Raw genomic sequence first — 18,147 nt, forward strand, 5'->3', positions numbered from 1 at the left:
TTGACTGATTTTCCCACTCCTGGCCTCCTAAGAATTGTTAGTTTGTAGCAATTTTTAATTAAAAACAGCTCTCACATAAGAAAATAGAAGGGAAAAAAAAACTTCAGGGAAAATAAAATCAGTCCAGCCGTCCTTCAATTTTTTTCTCTAAGGCCATGTTTATATAAAGGAGAGTTTGGAAGCTCCCTCTTTGAAAAATGCCCTTTGGGTTGCTGCTAACCATTGTCACAATAGGTTTGATCTCCTCCCTTTCTTCCCCAAATTCTTATTAAATTGCAAATTCTTAGGGTACCTCAAGGAAAGAGCAACATTATTTTTCCTCAATTCCTAAAAACAAATTATCTCAAAGCATTTCCCTCTCTTTTTGCTCTCTGAAGTCAAACATCTAAACTCATTTTAACGATACTCTATCTACACAAAATCAGTGATAACAAGCTGCTCCAACAATAAATATGATGTTACAACATGAAACCTTGTGACTGAAGCAGACAGAAATGGAGCTGCAGGAGTAAGATTTTTTCCCCCACTGGGAATTTTGATGACAAGCTGGGGGACAAAACAAACAATAGACATTAAATGTTAATGTTGCCAAAAATATTTGGGTCACTATCAATATTCATGTTAAACTCTGTGGAACTTAAACTTTTATCAGTCCAGAATGTTACTTATGTATGTTTTTTAGCAATCATAATTATATATATTTTTTACCTAATCCTGGAGAGGGTAGGACAAGCGGAAAAGGGATAATGTGAAAGAGAAGCTACTTACATTTATTTTCATAAATGAAAGAGAAATATAGACATAATCTGTTAACAGTTTTTGCCCTCATTAAAAACAAACAAAAACATTTTCATCTTTTAAAAAAGGATCTTGCTAAAGGGAAAGAAAACCAGCCCTCATAGAAAAAGGAACTATTAGACCACTTGAATGAACCAAAGAAATAAATGTAACCAAAACAGCATGAAGCTACCTTTGATAAATGGCAACTTTTGTAAATCAGTACTTGACCAATTTTAAGCCAATGAACAATCCAATTTTTAAAAATCCAAACACCTTAAATATTATTTTATTTTTCTTCTCCTTTTGTTTCAAGTATAGACACAGAGAGATAACTCTGTATGTATATTATGTAGCCATTTATTCAATGTTAAGCTACAAGCCAAGTAATACAAGGAATTATAATTTTCTCTGTTATAATTTTACCAGGAAACAAATTTAGGAGCACTAAACTTTTTTCTCTGTTCTTTGTAATTCAAAGACTTTTATATAGTATAATCATGTAGTTAGTACTATGTGATCATAAGAAATTCACATATTGAAATTCTCAAAAATTATGAACTGGACGTCAAAATGAATATTTTGGAAAAATAAAGCTCTGTAGAAGTATTCCAATGGAGATCACTTTTTCCTTCTTTCACTACAGGGTTGTTTGTAGCAAATAATTGCAAGACAAAACTCATGAGAAGAACCTGAATATTAAACACATTTTTTATGAAATTCCAATCTGATTTGGATGCCACACACAAAAAATCACCTCCTCAAAGCAACGAAGAGTGTGTTTTGCTAACATTAAAAACATGCTCTAATATATATTTATATTCCTTTAAAAGGAAAAAAGTGAGACTCTGAAAAGCATTATCTCCAATGACTAAATTACCTAATTCCATAAGTTGCCTAATATGCTAAAATAAATTTGGTAGTAAGGATTGTGGGATGAGGTAAATGGGGGAGAGGAGAAAGGAGACCATCATTTTAACTTGTTTCCTATCATCCAAAAGGTGATCATCAAAAATTGTAATGTTTTAGGAATGAAATTCTATGAGCTACCATCCAACTTCAGCTGCTATTGTTAGCATGGTTTTCTCTCAGCATCTAGCAAAATGTGTTGCATGTAGTAGCAAATGATGTTTGCTAAATTAATATATTCCTACCTATAATTTTATTTTGTGTTTCCTCCTCTGTTACCCAAAATTTCAAAACTACTTTATGGTTAGCCTAAGGATTATCAGCAGAACTGTATAGTGCTAAACAAAATGCAAGGCTTACGAAGTAACCTTAAAACTATGAGGCATTTTAAAGATCATTTAATACAAATTATTCATTGCACAGATGAGTAAACTGAGACCTAGAGGAGGTAGAGTCAATTGCCCTAGGTCATACACCTAATTAGTAATGATAGATCTGGAAAATAGTCACCAGATTTCCTGATTTCCCTAGGATGCACTTTCCACTATCCCACACTGCCTTCCATAGCTGACTAAAGTCTAGCCTTCTTGGCATATGTCAAACTGCCTAAGAAAGTAATCATACTTTGATAAGTGTTTCTGGTTGAGCACAGTTTTGTTTTATAGGAAGGAATGCACCAACCCCCCTTTACTGCCTTCACACAATTTCCTGGATGTTAGATTTAGACACAGGGTGTGGTTTTCTCAATGTATATAAGTATCTTGGTTTATTTATCACTTTTCAGACTCCTAAAGGACAAAGCTCACTTTTTTTTCCCCAAAGAAATTTCTACAGCATTTAACCCCCTTTAGTTTCTACACAGGAACTTTTCATTGACATGCTGCAAAATAAACAAACTACAACCTTTTGGATTAATCCCACAGTTGTTCCTATTGAAAGTAGTTGAAAGTAGAGCCAATTACATCAATAACTTGGTTGGGGTGTAGAGAAGCAAAGGGATATTTCTCTACTTCAGGAAGGTGGATGGGAAGGAGATGGGGTGGGGCAGGCAAAAGATAGGGAAGAGTATTGATCTCATTATCCATAAGGCTGGCTGAAATAACTGAGTTCAGTGATAAATACTTTACATTGCATGCTCCAAATCCAGGCTGTAATACACAGATAGTTGTTTTGAAAGGTTGACCTACTACTTTGTTCTCTGACCAGAGGAAAGCAACTTAGCCGCCCTTGCCTCAGTTTCCCTAATTGTAAAATAAGCATAATATTTACATTGCCTACATCTCTATGGTTATTGGAGGAACACTTGATAACCTTAAATTAGAAATATGTTGATGATATCCCACTGACTCTTTAAATCAGTGGCGACATTCGGTTATTTCTGATGTGAAATTCTTATTTTACAAATACATAATAAGACAAATTATGTTTGAAGATATTATCTTAGAGATGCTGATTTGATTTTACTTTTATATAATACATGGTTACTCAGATGTAAAACATGAGAACTGATTTAGATAATTTCTCCAAATTTCTAACTGGGGGCAAAAAGAATCTCAAAGTTTGAGAGATGTAGTTTCATACACTGTTTTCATTAAACATGCTACACCAAGCCCCTACTTGTATGGACATAATCAGAGGTAAAAACAAACAAACCCCCTGAATCTTAAGGCACTATAAAAGAAATTATTCTATGACAAAGTTTAAAGTGTTTTTAAACATTTTTTTCCTAAATAGAGGAGCACTCTAAGATTTAAAAGAAATACAAAACTTCAAACCAAATGCAACACAATAAAAAGTTAGGAGTGTCTCCAGTTCAACTTCTACAAAAGAAAATGTGCTGTTTTTAAAGAAACAAGATACAAATGGGGATCTTTTCAAAAGTCCTCCCTTGGATATAAAACAAACCTAGCAACTTCATTGTATTCTGTTGAAATTTATGAGGGGTAGTGCAAGGAGGTATGTCTAGTCTAGCAGTTCAGAAATGGCCATATAATGTTTGAAAGAGAACTTGTGAATACAAAATATCAGAGTGAAGTCTGACTTGATTCCCAAAATAGGAAAGGGAGGGAAGGAAGGGAATCTCTTTACACAAAACTTTCTGAAAGGTTCACATAAGTTGTCTTTAAATAGTATAGCCACTCATAGGCTGCATTTCAAGAACTAACAATCTCTTCTCTTTCATTAGTTATGTGTCTTTCTCCCCTCAAATCAAATACTTTCACGAATGTATTCACAAGATATTTTCGTTCCTTCTAATTCTTAAAAGCACTGTACTTTCTCCAACAAGTTTATGCAGGAATTGAAGATTCGAACAATCAGTTGTGAGAGTCTGAATGGAACTCCCCCCCTCTCTAACACACACATGTACAAACAAGCATCAGTCCCAGGCAGCAATTAATGACCTTTATGTAAAACCTAGTTGCCATTTCTGTAGAAGCAGTGGTTTCCTGGATTATAGTGATGTTATGAATTGTGTATAGCATTCATGGAGCAATAATATGTAAGGAAAATATCAGTGAGAATGCAGTTTTAAAAAATCAGTCCTTCTCAAGCAGTTGACCAATCAGAAAGCAGGTCATATCTTGTTAGCTGGATCATATACATTAAATGTCATGAATCACCTATGGCTTAGCTGACAATTCATGCATGTGTTTTATTTTATGAAAACCTTGAGTAGTTCCTTTCAAAAGTTGTTATTCAACAATTGGGATCCTCTTAAATTTCCCCCAAATCATTGACTATAGCTCCACCCAAAATGCACTGGACATTTGCAATCTGCAGAAGGTTACTAATTCTATAAGATTTCTACTTCAAATGTTTCCAGTGCATCTCCACCAAACTCCCTTTGGAAACACTTCAACACAATACATGTGCCCTGGCATCAACACAGGCACATGGACCCAAATGCAGCCTCATTTAGCAGGCATGCTTTCACTCCAGAAAGTAAGGTTTCATTAAATATTTAAATTGCAGGAGGCAAGCTTTAAGTTTTTAATTTCCAAGTCCTCCCAAGTATTTCTATTATTCCTTCTCACTTAAGTGCTTACAATGGAGCTTGCGGGTCTTTAAGGGAAAAGATCCCAAGAGTGTAAAAATTAGGAACAGTTTCTACAAAGCCTGACTAGTCCACGTTAGGAGGTACTCTGTCAGCTGTGCGATAAAGTCAGGAACTGATCACTTCCCCTCCCAAAGGCAACTGCTTTCCGAAATTAATATAGAGATATGTGCATATTTTATGATGAGCATGTGTTCCTTAAGGACAACTCAGAGGACAAGTTTTTCAAAAGTGTGCTTCTGGGGCTTTGCCAGGGTTACCTTTACATGGGGGGAGAAGGGGGGGACCTGACTCAATGAAAACCAGGAAAACAAATGCAGTTTACCGGCAGTCCCCTTTCTGGATTTGACCAAAGATTCTTTCAACTTATGCAAAAGACCATCCGATACCTTGCAACATACTCTTAGCCTATGTCAGCAGGACGGACACCAGAGCACTTTAAAACAAACCACTTTAAAAAGAAAAAAAAAGAAGAAGAAGGAAGAGGCAGCATTTGCTCAGATGGAGGGAGGGCTTTGAGAATCCAACCTGAAGTACTGTTGGGCTCTATTTCCAGATTTCAGCATCAACTGTGGTCTGCTCCAAGAGTTGCAGTACAAGGCAGGAGATTGAGGAATCACCCAGTGAAACTCGTGCATTTACGGGGGCGGGGGAGGGGGGGAGTGCATTCCAGGGTCTCCCCGGGCTGGCTAAGGGGATGGGACGCTTCGGCTGGATTCCCCCCAGAAGCCCCTCGTTGACCATGCCTGCCCAGCCGGGGAAGAAAGGTTGGGGCACTTACCTCTGTGCGAGACTGCAGCCTCTTGTTCATCTCATAGATTCGGTACTCTGGTTGCACCATGTACGGTGTGTGCCTCCTATAAAATGGGCCGAAAGGAGAAGAATAGAAGGGGTCATGTGGTGTGCTGGACATCTTGCCTGCTTGGAGGAAATCAAGCTATAGAGAGTATCACCAACATCCATACAGAGCACATGGGCTGTGTGTTCTTCCCAGTACAAAGTAGCTGCGCGCACACACACGCGCACACACACGCACACACAGAGCCACAGAGACACACTGACTGGAAACTGCTGTGGGAGCCCTCTCTCTCTAGCAAGAGGCAGAGGCAGAGAGAGCAGGAGAGAGAGGAGGGAGAGCGAGCGAGAGCGAGAGAGCGCACGAGAGAGGAGGGAGAGGGAGAGAGGGGAGAGAGAGAGAGCACAGGCTCCAGAGAGCGAGAGAGCGAGAGAGAGAGAGAGAGAGAGAGAGAGAGAGAGAGAGAGAGAGAGAGAGAGAGAGAGAGAGAGAGAGAGAGAGAGAGAGAGAGAGAGAGAGAGAGAGAGAGAGAAAGAGAGGGAGGGAGGGAGGGAGAGGGAGAAAGAAAGAGACGAAGAGAGACTGGAGAGCTTCAAGCACAACTGCTCGGGTTTGTTTTTTTGTTTGTTTTGTTTTGTTTTGTTTTTAAAGAAGCAGTATATGTGGAGAGGTCATTTCCTGTCCACACTGTTGACTAGTTCAAAAATATAATTTTCCTTCCAGTCTGACAGAGGTCTAAGGTTTGGTTTTAATTTTTTCCAGCCAGGACCCCTTAGGAACATAGCAGGCAGGCTTGTTAGCACATAGGTGGTTTAACCGCTGCCTGAGCAGCCCAGGCTTGGTCAATATCAGAAATGGGATTTACTACCAAATCCTGCAAGCTCCTGACAGGGGCATGACAAGACCCTGCATTTGGGGTGGGTGAGTCACTTTGAGGGGAAGGTGCCTCTGTGAGGAGATCTTGCCACTCCACTCGAAGGATTTACATTTGTCTCTAATAGTTGCAGCAGCTTGTCACATCTCTGCACTTTTTTTTCCCTCCCCAAGAAAAATCCCAGTCAAGTCAGGTAGATGTTGAGAAGGGATTAGCAGTCCAGGTACTCTAATGCTTAGAGAATGGATAGGAAGGGGTAATGACCCCAGATAATCTAAAGAACATCATTTCTAATAGGGAGAAATGCAAAAAGGGATCTTTCATGCCAACAAACACATATGTATGTGTGTATATGTGTATGTGTGTGTGTATATGTATATCGGTGTATTAAAAGAGCAAACAATGGATGTCTCACTAAATAACCAGAGGAAATTCAGCTGAAGAGTAAATTACAAATAATCTATTGAAGCATCCCAAAATAATATATCCTACCTAGCCTGATAAGAGAATCAGACCTTCATTTCCTAGAACTGTTGAAGTATATAAATATTCTCCCAGTTGTAGTGTATTATAACTAGAAGTAAGCCCAAACTGCCTACTAGAAGAAAGGGAAATCAACACCTATTGAAATCTTGGTGATCTAAATGACTACCAAACTTCCCTGGAACTATGGAGGCTTACAGCATGGGGCTTGAACAAATAATATATGGGGAAATTTAATAAGAGGTCACATAGAACAGTCCAATAATAAAAAGAGACATGCAGACAGGGACAGACAGAAAGATAAAGACAGAGAAAGACTGGAAGATCATCAAAAGTCATGATGTGTTCAAGAATTAAGGAAGAGAGTTGCAAATGAGACATTTCCTTAACTCCAAAGTTGAATGAATTTTCTGTTTCAAGTGTAATGAAAATTCTCCAGATTCACCAGACAAAAAGGGGTATGTTGTCCCTAACCCTGCAGTTATACACTGTTTAAAAGAATATAAAAATTAAAATTCTCTATATTCCCAGCTTGATAATTCTTTACTATGATGACCAGGGATTTGATTCAACCCACCCCATACTTCTAGTAACAGGAAACAGTGCAATTGGTCAGTAAGTGATTAGAGCAGGTATTATACTAGGCACGCTTGGAAATTCTGCAAGGAAACCCCAAACCAGCCAAGCTTGCTTGGTATCAGATTTCATTACAAATCCAAGACCTGGACCAAATTTGCTGCAAGGTTTGTCAAGGCACACAACTTTCTAGAGGCAGGATTTCAAACAAATTGGGGTTGATTTATGTTTTGGTGTGGAGACCACTGTAAACCCCAATGATTTCTCATGTTATAAACTTCCAAACTAAAAAAAAAACTTATGCTTTCTTGAGCTCCCATTTTATATTCACTTAACCATTTGAACACAACATTCAAAGAAAGCAAGGAACTACAGGGGACTGCTAATCAAAACCTGGAATAGTCAAGTGAGTCCTCTGGATTAAAACAGACTTTCTAGGAGACTCAGACTTTCCTCTCATTAATCCCATGTACCTATAAGGACAGACTGCTGCTCGATCTAATCATAAATGACTTCTTTCTGCCACTGGATAAGGGTTTCAAGATACAGAAATGTCAGCATCCTCAGAATGCTTAAAGAGAGTTGCTATATGTACTAGGGATAGATATGGAGAGAACAGTAGTTCTAACTGAAACCTCTTACTTGCAAGGCTTTCTGTTCTCCCCTCAACTTTTGCAATTACTACCCAACCTCAAAGGGCCAGTTTAAGTCCCATCCCTTCAATGACACTTTCACCAGACATCATTTTCCATTCTCTCTTCCAAACTTCTATGGCTCTTAACAATCATAGGGTCTTCTCAACATAGAATTTAGAAATAGAAAGGACCTCAGAGGCTCTCTAGTTCTCTCCTTCATTTTACACTTTATATCAATGCTTTCCAACTTTTCCAAGTGAGATGATCTCTTTTTAGTTAGTTTGTTTTTTAATGCAAATAATCTCATCAGAAGTAGAGTATCCATGGATTGTTAAAATATAGAACAACAAAAAGCCTCTAAAAACTCAGCAACTAGTGTAGGTGAACTTCTGTAGTATTACCAGTAACACATCTATATACATTTAAAATTAATCATTCATATTTGTTCAAAACATTTAATTTATTCAGGCCTTCGCTAGCATATTGTTTACTTGTGGTTTTTCAAATAGATGATAGACTTTATAAAAAGTCAGTGGCTTGTTAGTCCCCCACATTTAAGCACTTAATGTTATTTTGTGTTGTTTGCTCATTTCATGTATGTGAACTCTTCCTCCACAACTAGATTGTAAGCTCTTTACATGCCAGGTACCACCTTTATATCTCCCCAAATACATGTCAGTGCAATGCTGAGTGCCCAAGCATTATTTGTTTCTTCATTGATTGGTCAGTAGATGAACCCTGGTTAAAAAAAAAATTAATGTTCTCTCTGGGAAAGCATTCATTCACTATCTCATGTGCTCATGTGAAATAAGTAATGTGTTGATATCTCTGAAAGACTCAATATATTTAATCTGTAGTGAAGTCTAATTTTTAAAAATCAGATTGCCATGGCAATTAGATGTTGATTTGTTGTCTCCTTTAGTCCTTTGAGTTATATTTGACTCATTGTGATCCTGTTTGGTATTTTCTTTGAAAAAGAGACTAGAGTGGTGTGCCATTTCCTTCTCTAGTTCATTTTACAGTTAAGAAAACTGAGGCAAAAATGATTAAGTGACTTGCCATGGGGCACATGGCCACCAAGTGTCTGAGATCAGATTTGAAGTCAGAAGAATGTCTTTTCTTTATCTTTTTTTTCTTCAGATTTCATGTCTATAGAATTTTATTAAAAATTTCCTGACATTGTGAGATTTTTTTTCTCCTTCCCTTTTCTGCTTCCCTACTCCCCTTCCCCAAGGCAGCCGGTAATATAATATAGGTGGTGCATATATTATCATACTATACATTTCCATGTTTGTCATATGGTGAAAGAAGACACATGTTGTTTACATTAGAAAAAATCCATGGAGGAAATGAAGTAAAGAATGCTATGCTTCAATCTGTAGTCAGATTCCATCAGTTCCTTCTATAGTGGTGGATATCTTTTTTTGTCATGAGTCCCTTGGGGTTGTCTTGGATCCTTGCATTACTGATAATTATCAATTCACTCATAGTTGATTATCATACATTAATGCCATTACTGTGTACAACATTCTCCTACTTTGACTTGCTTCACTTTGCATCACTTCAAATGTCTTTCCAGTTTGTATGTGTGTGTGATCATTTTGTTATTTATTATGGCACAATATTATTCCATTACAATCAGATACCATCACTTGTTTAGCCATGCCCTAACTGATGGACATCCCTTCAGTTTCCAGGTCTTTGCTACTACAGAAAGAGCTGAAATAAATATATTTTGTACAACAAGGTCCTTTTCCCCTATCTTTGACCTCTTTGGAATATAGACTTAGTAATGGTATTGCTGGGGCAAAGAACATGCACAGTTTTATGACCCTTTGGACAGGGTTCCAAATTTCTCTCCAGAATGATTGTATTAGTTTACAACTCCACCAATACTTATTTTTTCCACATCTACTCCAATATTTATTATTTCCTTTTTTTATCATATGAATCTGTCTGATATGTGTGAAGTGGTACCTCACAGTTATTTTAATATATATTTCTCCAACAGTGATTTGGAGCACTTTTTTTTCCCCATGACTAAAGATAGTTTTAATTTCTTAATCTGAGAATTGACTGTCCATATCCTCTGACCATTTGTCAACTAGAGAATGTTTTGGATTTGTATTCTCATAAATTTGAGTTAGTTGTTATATATTTAAGAAATTAGACCTTTTCCAGAGACATACTATCAAAAATGTTTTCCCAGTTTATGGTTTCTAATCTTGGTTGCATTGATTCTGCTTGTGCAAAATCTTTTTAATTTAATGTAAAGTTATCTATTTTACATCTTGTATTGTTTTCTAAGTCTTATTGGACATAAATTCTTCCCTTGTCTATAAATCTGACAGGTAAAATATTCTTTGCTCCCCTAATTTATGGTATCATGTTTTATTTCTAAATCATTTTTTTTATTCTTAACTTTACCTTGGTATATTATGTGAGTTGTTGGTCTGTGTCTAGTTTCTGCTGTACTGTTTTCCAGGGTTTTTTAGCAGTTTTTGTTAAATAGTGAATTCTCCCTAAGGGTTATATATTTGAATTTGTCAAACACTAGGTTATTATAGTCATTTACTACTGCATATTGAGTGTCTAATCTATTCCACTGATCCATCACTCTATTTCATAGTCAGTACCAGGTTGTTTTAATGCTTATAGTTTTGCGGTCTGGTATAGCTAAACCACCTTCCTTCATATTCTTTTTTCATTAATTCCTTTATATATATTATATATAATATAAAAGATATAATATATATATTAATTCCCTTATATATATTCCCTTATATAGCCTTTTGTTCCTCCAGATGAATTTTATTTTTTTCTAGCTCCATAAATAAAATATTAATACCTTGACTGATATGGCACTGAACAAGTAAATTGATTTGGGTAAAATTGTAATTTTTATTATCTTGGCTTGGTCTATCCATGAGCAATTAATAGTTTCCCCAGTTCTTTAGATATGACTATATTTGTGTGAAAAGTGTTTTGTAATTGTGATCACATAGTCCCTGGGTTTGTCTTGGCAGATGGACATGGTATTTTATATTGTTTACAGTTATTTTAAATGGAATTTATCTTTCTAGCTCTTGCTGTTGTACTTCATTGGTAGTATAAAGAAATACTGGTGATTTTTGTGGGTTTGTTTTATAGTCTGTAACCTTGTTAAAGTTGCTAATTGTTTTGGTTAGTTTTTTTGGTTGATTTTTGAAGCATATCATCATATCATTTACAAAGAATATAGCTTAATTTCCTCACTGCTTATTCTAATTCCTTCAATTTCTTCTCTTATTTTACATAGCTAGCATTTCTAGTACAATATTGAATAGTTTTTGTGATAATAGGCATTCTTGCTTCAATCATGATCTTACTGAGGAGACTTCTAGTTTTCTCTATTACACATATGCTTGCTGATGGTTTTATTTTTACATTTTTGAAAAATTTATTTAATTAGTTAATTTAGAATATTTTTCCATGGTTACAAGATTCATGTTCTTTCTCTGGCCTCCCCCAACCCCCTCCCATAGCTGGTGTACAGTTCCACTGGGTTTTACATGTGTCATTAATGAAGACCTATTTCCAGATTATTAATATTTCCACTGGGATGATCATTGTGAGTCTATATCCCCAATTATATCCCCATTGACCCATGTGATCAAGTAGTTGTTTTTCTTCTGTTTTTCTATTCCTACAGTTTCTTCCTTTGGATGTAAATAGTGTTCTTTCTCATAAGTCCCTCCAAATTGTTTTGGATCATTGCATTGCTACTAGTAGAGAAGTCCATTACTTTCAATTGTACCACAGTGTATCAGTCTTTATGTACATTGTTCTCCTGGTTCTGCTCCTTTCACTATGCATCAACTCCTGGAGGTCATTCCAGTTCACATGGAATTCCTACAATTCATTATTCCTTTAAGCACAATAGTATTCCATCACCGACATATACCACAATTTGTTCATTCATTCCCCAATTGGAGGGTGTGAATTTTAAAACTACTCCACCCTCCTCAGACCTTACTTTAGAAGATTTAATTTAGCTATTTCCTGATTTGTAACAATGGGGATACTTGGTCTAACAGAATCAGGTCTTGGGAACTCTACATTGTTCCACCCTACTTAGTGTAACAAGATGAGGAATGTCTGCACCATACTCAAGTATTAAGTATCTAAGAAGATGGCCTTCAATAGACATGTGCAGAAATATGACAGACCCCTGGGCTGTCCTAAGTCAAGCTACGCTATCATTGGTACAAATGAGATGCAGGAAAATGACGTAGAACTGTCTATATAGGGCACCTCACTTCCTCTCTTCACTCTCTTTTCCCAGAGGGGCGGCTCTGGCTGGCAGCATGCTAAGCATTCGGACATCTTGGAGTGGTGGCAGCTATTTTTCTGGGTTTTGGTGGTGAGTTTGCCCTTGAGCTAATTCAGGTTTAGGAATCTTGGCTAAGCCCTCTTAGAGTTCAGGCTGATTCCTTCCTCTTTTACTCTCAAAAACCTTACCTTCCTACAGCCTCCACCCTTTCCTTCTTCCTTCTTCTTAATTTCTTTCCACTATATTAATTAAATCACCATAAATTTCCAGTTGACCTGAGTATTTTTTATTTGGGATATCCATGGCGATCAATAACTAATATAGTTTAGGTCACAACACTAAAATTATCCTTTACAAGGGCATCCTCTCATTGTCCATTATTTTTTGCCACCACAAAGAGCACAGCTATGAATATTCTTGTACATTTCTTTTTTCCTTATTATCTCTTTGGGGTACAAACCCAGAAATGCTATGGCTGGATCAAAGGGCAGTCTTTTAGTGCCCTTTGGGCATAGTTCCAAATTGCCTTCCAGGATGGTTGGATCAGTTCACTTGCTGATGGTTTTAGCAAGATACAACTTATGATTTTTTGCAATGTTCCTATCATTCCAATGCTCTCTAGTATTTTTAAATAGGAATAGGTGTTATATTTTGTCAAAAGCTTTGTCTATATCAATTGCAATATTCATATTGTGTTGATTTAGAATCTTGAACCCTAGAGACTACATTTCCCATAATCCACTTTTCTTTTCCTGTTTGTGTATCTCTGTATTTGGAGGGAGCTTTCAGTTTCTGTTTTTCACCCACATGGTCTCTGCTTCCCTGGCGGGAGAGGGAGGAGAGGCTCTTGGTTTTTGCTAGCCTTACTTCCTTATACTTCAAGATAAATATTTAATAAATGTTACTCAATATAAAAAAGAAATGGTTGAACCAGGAAATTCTATTTCCAATTTGTTGTGAGATCTAGTCTCTTTTTCTATTTTCTCTCATAATGTGACAACTTACTGTAGTTCAGACTGCTAAATTGCATTATTGATTAATTATTGTTGTATGCTTATGGGACATGGATCACTACAAGAACCTGTTGTGAGTTGAGATTTTTTCTTTTCTTTCCTTCCCAGAATTTTTTTCAAAATTTCTTTTTATATTTTTTCTCTGACACAGAAGTTAATTTTTTTTCATTTTAATTTCTTTGATTCCTTGATGTATTTTGGTACTTGATTCATATGCCTTATGACTTGACCATGTATCCCTTTGTAATTCCTACATGCATCCCTGTATCTTCTTTAGGGGGGAATGTATTATTATTTTCCTCAGGGGGGACTATGTTATTATTGTGAACTTTGACTTGAACTTGAGCCAAATTTAGAACAAGAGACTATCTCCCAGAAACTAGAAGGCAATGTGAAGATGATTGCAGATACCACATGCTGTACCAGAAGATCCAGAGTAAACTTTGAGATATGGTGAATTTGAACTTTTGAGGTGTGGAATGCTTTTGTTTTTGAATGTACACTCTTATGCCAGGCTGCCCCCAATTGGCTTTTTGTCAATGCACCCATTATTAGTTGTGTCCCTTTTCCCTTTTATTTTCCTCTTATCCTCAAATTATTGTAATTTCCCTTTAAAAAACTGTAACATTTATATATACCTCTAGTTCAAGTTATAAGTTAGTTATGTTTTCATGATCCATTGGGGAGACTGGTCTCCCAAAGGATCACAGGTGGATTTTTGTTGATTTAGAATCTTTAACCCTAGAGACTACATTTCCCATAATCCACTTTTCCTTTTCCTGTTTGTACATGTCTGTACATGAAGAGAGCTTTCAGTTTCTGTTTTCCACCCACATGGTCTCTGGTTCCATGGCAGGAGAGGGAGGGGCAGCTCTTGGTTTTTGCTAGCTTTACTTCCTTATACTTCAAGATAAATATTTAACAAATATTATTAAATATAATACTTGGAATACTGGATATTAATTTTAATCTTTACAATATGGTTACTATAAGTTTTGTTATTGATATGGTCAATTATGCTGATTGTCTTCCTAATATTGAACTATGCTTCCATTTGTGGGATAAAATTCATCAGCTCATAGCATATGATTCTTGTGATATATTGCTATAATCTCCTTTCTAGTATTTTGTTTAAAAATTTGCATCAATATTCATTAGGAAGATTGGTCTATAGTTTTCTTTCTCTGTTTTTTCTCTTCCTTATTTAGCTATCAACATCATATTTGTGCCATAAAAACAATCTGATAGTGTTCCTTTATCAGATATTTTCCCAAATAGCTTATATATGATTGGAATGAATTATCCTTTCCATGTTTTCAGGAAGATGACTTCAAGCTCCAGACTTAGCACTCAATCCACTATACCACCTTTTTGATTTCTGTGTGTTTGCAAATTAGATGAGGTCCATACTCTTTATCTTGTCATTCAGACTCCTCCATAATTTTGACTGACCAAAACATATTCAACTTTATCTTCCTCTATTCCTCAGGCTCTGTTTTCATATGAGGAGTATCCCCATAACTTTCTGCAAAACTATGTTTATATAATCTCCTGTGCCTTTGCCTGGGCAGTTCCCTATACCCTGAATGCCTTTCCCCCAATTTGCTCTTCCCTTCTTCACTTATCTTAATTCTACAAATATTTTAATGAGCATCTAAGTGTTATAGTAGATAGAATGCTGGGCCAGGAGTCAAGAAGACTCATTCTCCTGAATTAAAATCTGGCCTGAGACACTTAATAGCTGTGTGACCCAAGACAAGTCACTTAATTTTCATTGCCTCAATTTCCTCATCTGTAAAGTGAGTTGGAGAAGGAAATGATAAATCACTCCAGTATCTCTGCCAAGAAAATTCTAAAGGGGGTCATAAGGAGTCAGATATGATTGAAATGAATGAACCACAAAAATGTTTTAATACTTGTCATCTTTAATACTTATCATCATAGAAAGAGCATACAAGTGATGAAAACATTGGAAAGTTACCTAATATGATGGTGATAGAATATTACTGTGCTGTAAGGAATGATGAACTGGAAGATTTCTATATGAATCAGAAGAACCTCCAGGAACTGATGCAATGAAATGAGCAGAAACAAGAGAACATTGTGCGCAGAAAGTGAAACATTGTAAAACAATCCAATGACTTTGCTACTACAAGACAATTCCAAGGGACTTATGAGAAAGAATGCTATCCACATTGAGAGAAAGAGCTATGGGAGTAGAAACACAGAAGAAAAACATATGACTTATCATTTGTTTATATGGTCATATAACTTGGGCCTTTACTTTTAAAAGATTGCTTTATTGCAAAAATAAATAATTTGGAAATAGGTATAAGTGATAACATTTATATAAGCTAGTGGAAGGGCTTATTGGCTCTGGGATGGAGAGAGGGAAAGAAAATTAATCATGTAAACAAGGGAAAAAATATTTTTAAAGTAAGTACAACTTTGATCAAAATTCACCAAAAAAAAGTAACCAAAGAGATGTATGAGTTTTGATATAGAGGGTCATTGCTACCTGATGGACTAAGACAATTCCCTAAAAGAGGTAGCATTTGAATTGGGCTTCAAAGGATAAATAGGAATTTAATAGGGCAAGAAGGAAAATGAAGCATAGACACGTAACAATAGAGTGCACGTTTGGAAAATGACTCTTCTCCAACAATAATTTATTAAGCATCTACTTTACTCCAGGCATAAGAAATACCGAGACAAAAATGAAACAGTCTTGGCTTTCAAGGAGATTACATCTGACTGGGGAAAAATATGTCCATGCACAAGTATGACAAAGAGGAAAGGGTGGGGCTGGGACTGGCCAATGAATTCCATCCTTATGAGCATGCTTGGATAATTTTAGGCAGGCCACTGTGGGGATGAGTGAAAGGGAAGACTAGAAAGCCAGGATGGAGGCAGGTGTTGGAGGACTTTGAATTCCAAACAGAGGAATTTGTATTTGATCTTAAATTTGCTAAGGAGCAATAGGAACTTATTGATCATGAAAGTGTCATGGTCAGAACTGTGCTCAAGGACTTTGGCAGCTGTGTAGAGGATGAATTAGAAAGAAGAGTCTGAAGGAAGATCAATAAAGAATTTCTTTCAAGAGTCCAAATAAGAGGTGATGATGGTCTGAATTTGGGTAGTTGCCATCTGAGTGGAGAGATGGGGATGATGAAAGAGATGTTGTCCAACATAGAGCATAGTGCCTGGCCCATAATAGATTTTTAATATAGGTTCATTGATTGATTGATTGATTGAAAATAGCATAATGATTGGACAATTTAATTCACATGTTGCATATGTGAGGTCAGAGAGGGTGTGGATTTGAGGATTACTCCCAGATTGTAGACATATTTGGAAAATTCACATTGAATTGTAATAATTTTAATATGAAACTTTTCTTAAACCTTGGGTTTTGATGGTCAGGCAGCTTCCAAGATATACTTTATCCTTCCAGCTACAAACCTGTGTTTGTTTTTTTTTTTTTTTGTAAAGGTCTTTATGAAAGATAATAGAATTAAAACCAGAGTTGGGAACCAAAGTGAACCCTGATTAAGATTGAGTTCTAGATGCCATTTTGGACTTTTGTGACTCAGCCATGTAGTAGGAAGAAAGGGGCTTGTTGATATCCTTAAGACCTGCCTCTTCCTGTGATGAGGTAGGAGAGAGAGGAGTTGGAGTCTCCAGGTCCACCTCTTTAGTGGCTGTTTGCCAATTGGAGATGGCTTGTGATATTCAGGGAAGGGACTGAGAGATGATGTCACAGGGTATATATAAGACATACACCAGAGGGATGCCTTTTCTTTGTACAGCTTACCTTTTTTTGGGTGCCATTTCTTGAGTGGTGGATTAATAATTTGCCTTAAAATTAAGAAATACTGCCTCTCAAGAATTTCATCATTACACATGGATGAATGAAAAGATGATAGTATAGAAATAAAGGAGTTAGGGAAAGCAGTGACTGGGGAAGGTAATGACAATGAGCTTTGTTTTATAAACATTTAGTTTAAAATGCTTACAGGATATCTGAGAAGTGCAAACATTAATTAACTCTAACTCAGAAGAGAGATTTGGGATGGATAGTATCTAAATAGGGGTGATAAAACCCATGGGGATTGATGAGGTAACCAAGTGAGACAGTGAAAAGAGACAAGAGAGTCCAGGGAAAAGTTTTGGGAACATCCATACTTATGGAGCATGATACTGATTCTCATTCAATAAAGGACACTGAAGTCAAACAATGAAGAGGAGAACCAGAAGGGAGCAGTATTTAAAAAAAAACTCAGGGAAAAAGAAAAAAGTTTCAAGGATTTAGGGTGGGTATCAATGTCAAATGTTGCAAAGAGGTTTTTAAAAATGAGGATTGAGAAAAATCCATTGGACATAGTATAAGATTATTGGCAACTTTTGTGAGAGAAGTGAGAAGTAATAGAGTGGGGTGCAATAGTTTTTTAGTTAGATTTTATAGCTAGATAACTGTTTGGCCATGAAAGATGGGAGAGAAGGAAGTCAAAGATAACATTTCACTCATAAGAAACTGAATGAACGCTAGTGCACAGATAGAAATATTCAAGTGAGAAAGAGAAGCAAGTTTAGGAACAGAGATCATAAACTTAATGTTTTACATGATTAATTTGAGGTTCTGGTAAGATATCCAGATAAAAACGCCCTGTAAGCAGCTGAAGAATAAAGTTTGTCTGTATTCCAAAAAGAAATTATG

The 18,147-nt window shown here is 36.4% G+C and overlaps 1 protein-coding gene across 7 annotated transcripts in view; it reads right to left on the reverse strand.

Annotated features, from left to right (window-relative positions):
- LDB2 (LIM domain binding 2) overlaps window positions 1–6,163 on the reverse strand; it is a 401,987-nt gene extending 395,824 nt beyond the window's left edge. For 6 of the 7 annotated variants that reach the window (XM_007496685.3, XM_007496684.3, XM_001363110.5 and 3 more), the window contains exon 1: window positions 5,523–6,146. In XM_007496685.3, coding sequence (XP_007496747.1) covers window positions 5,523–5,654 — 132 coding nt within the window. In that variant the 5' untranslated portion in view covers window positions 5,655–6,146. Of the gene's footprint in view, window positions 1–5,522 lie in introns of all 7 variants that reach the window. The other variant, XM_007496683.3, reaches the window with a different exon arrangement.
- Between the last annotated feature and the right edge of the window lie 11,984 nt (window positions 6,164–18,147).

Source organism: Monodelphis domestica, chromosome 6 (genome assembly GCF_027887165.1).
Source record: "Monodelphis domestica isolate mMonDom1 chromosome 6, mMonDom1.pri, whole genome shotgun sequence".
Classification (NCBI taxonomy): Eukaryota; Metazoa; Chordata; class Mammalia; order Didelphimorphia; family Didelphidae; genus Monodelphis; species Monodelphis domestica.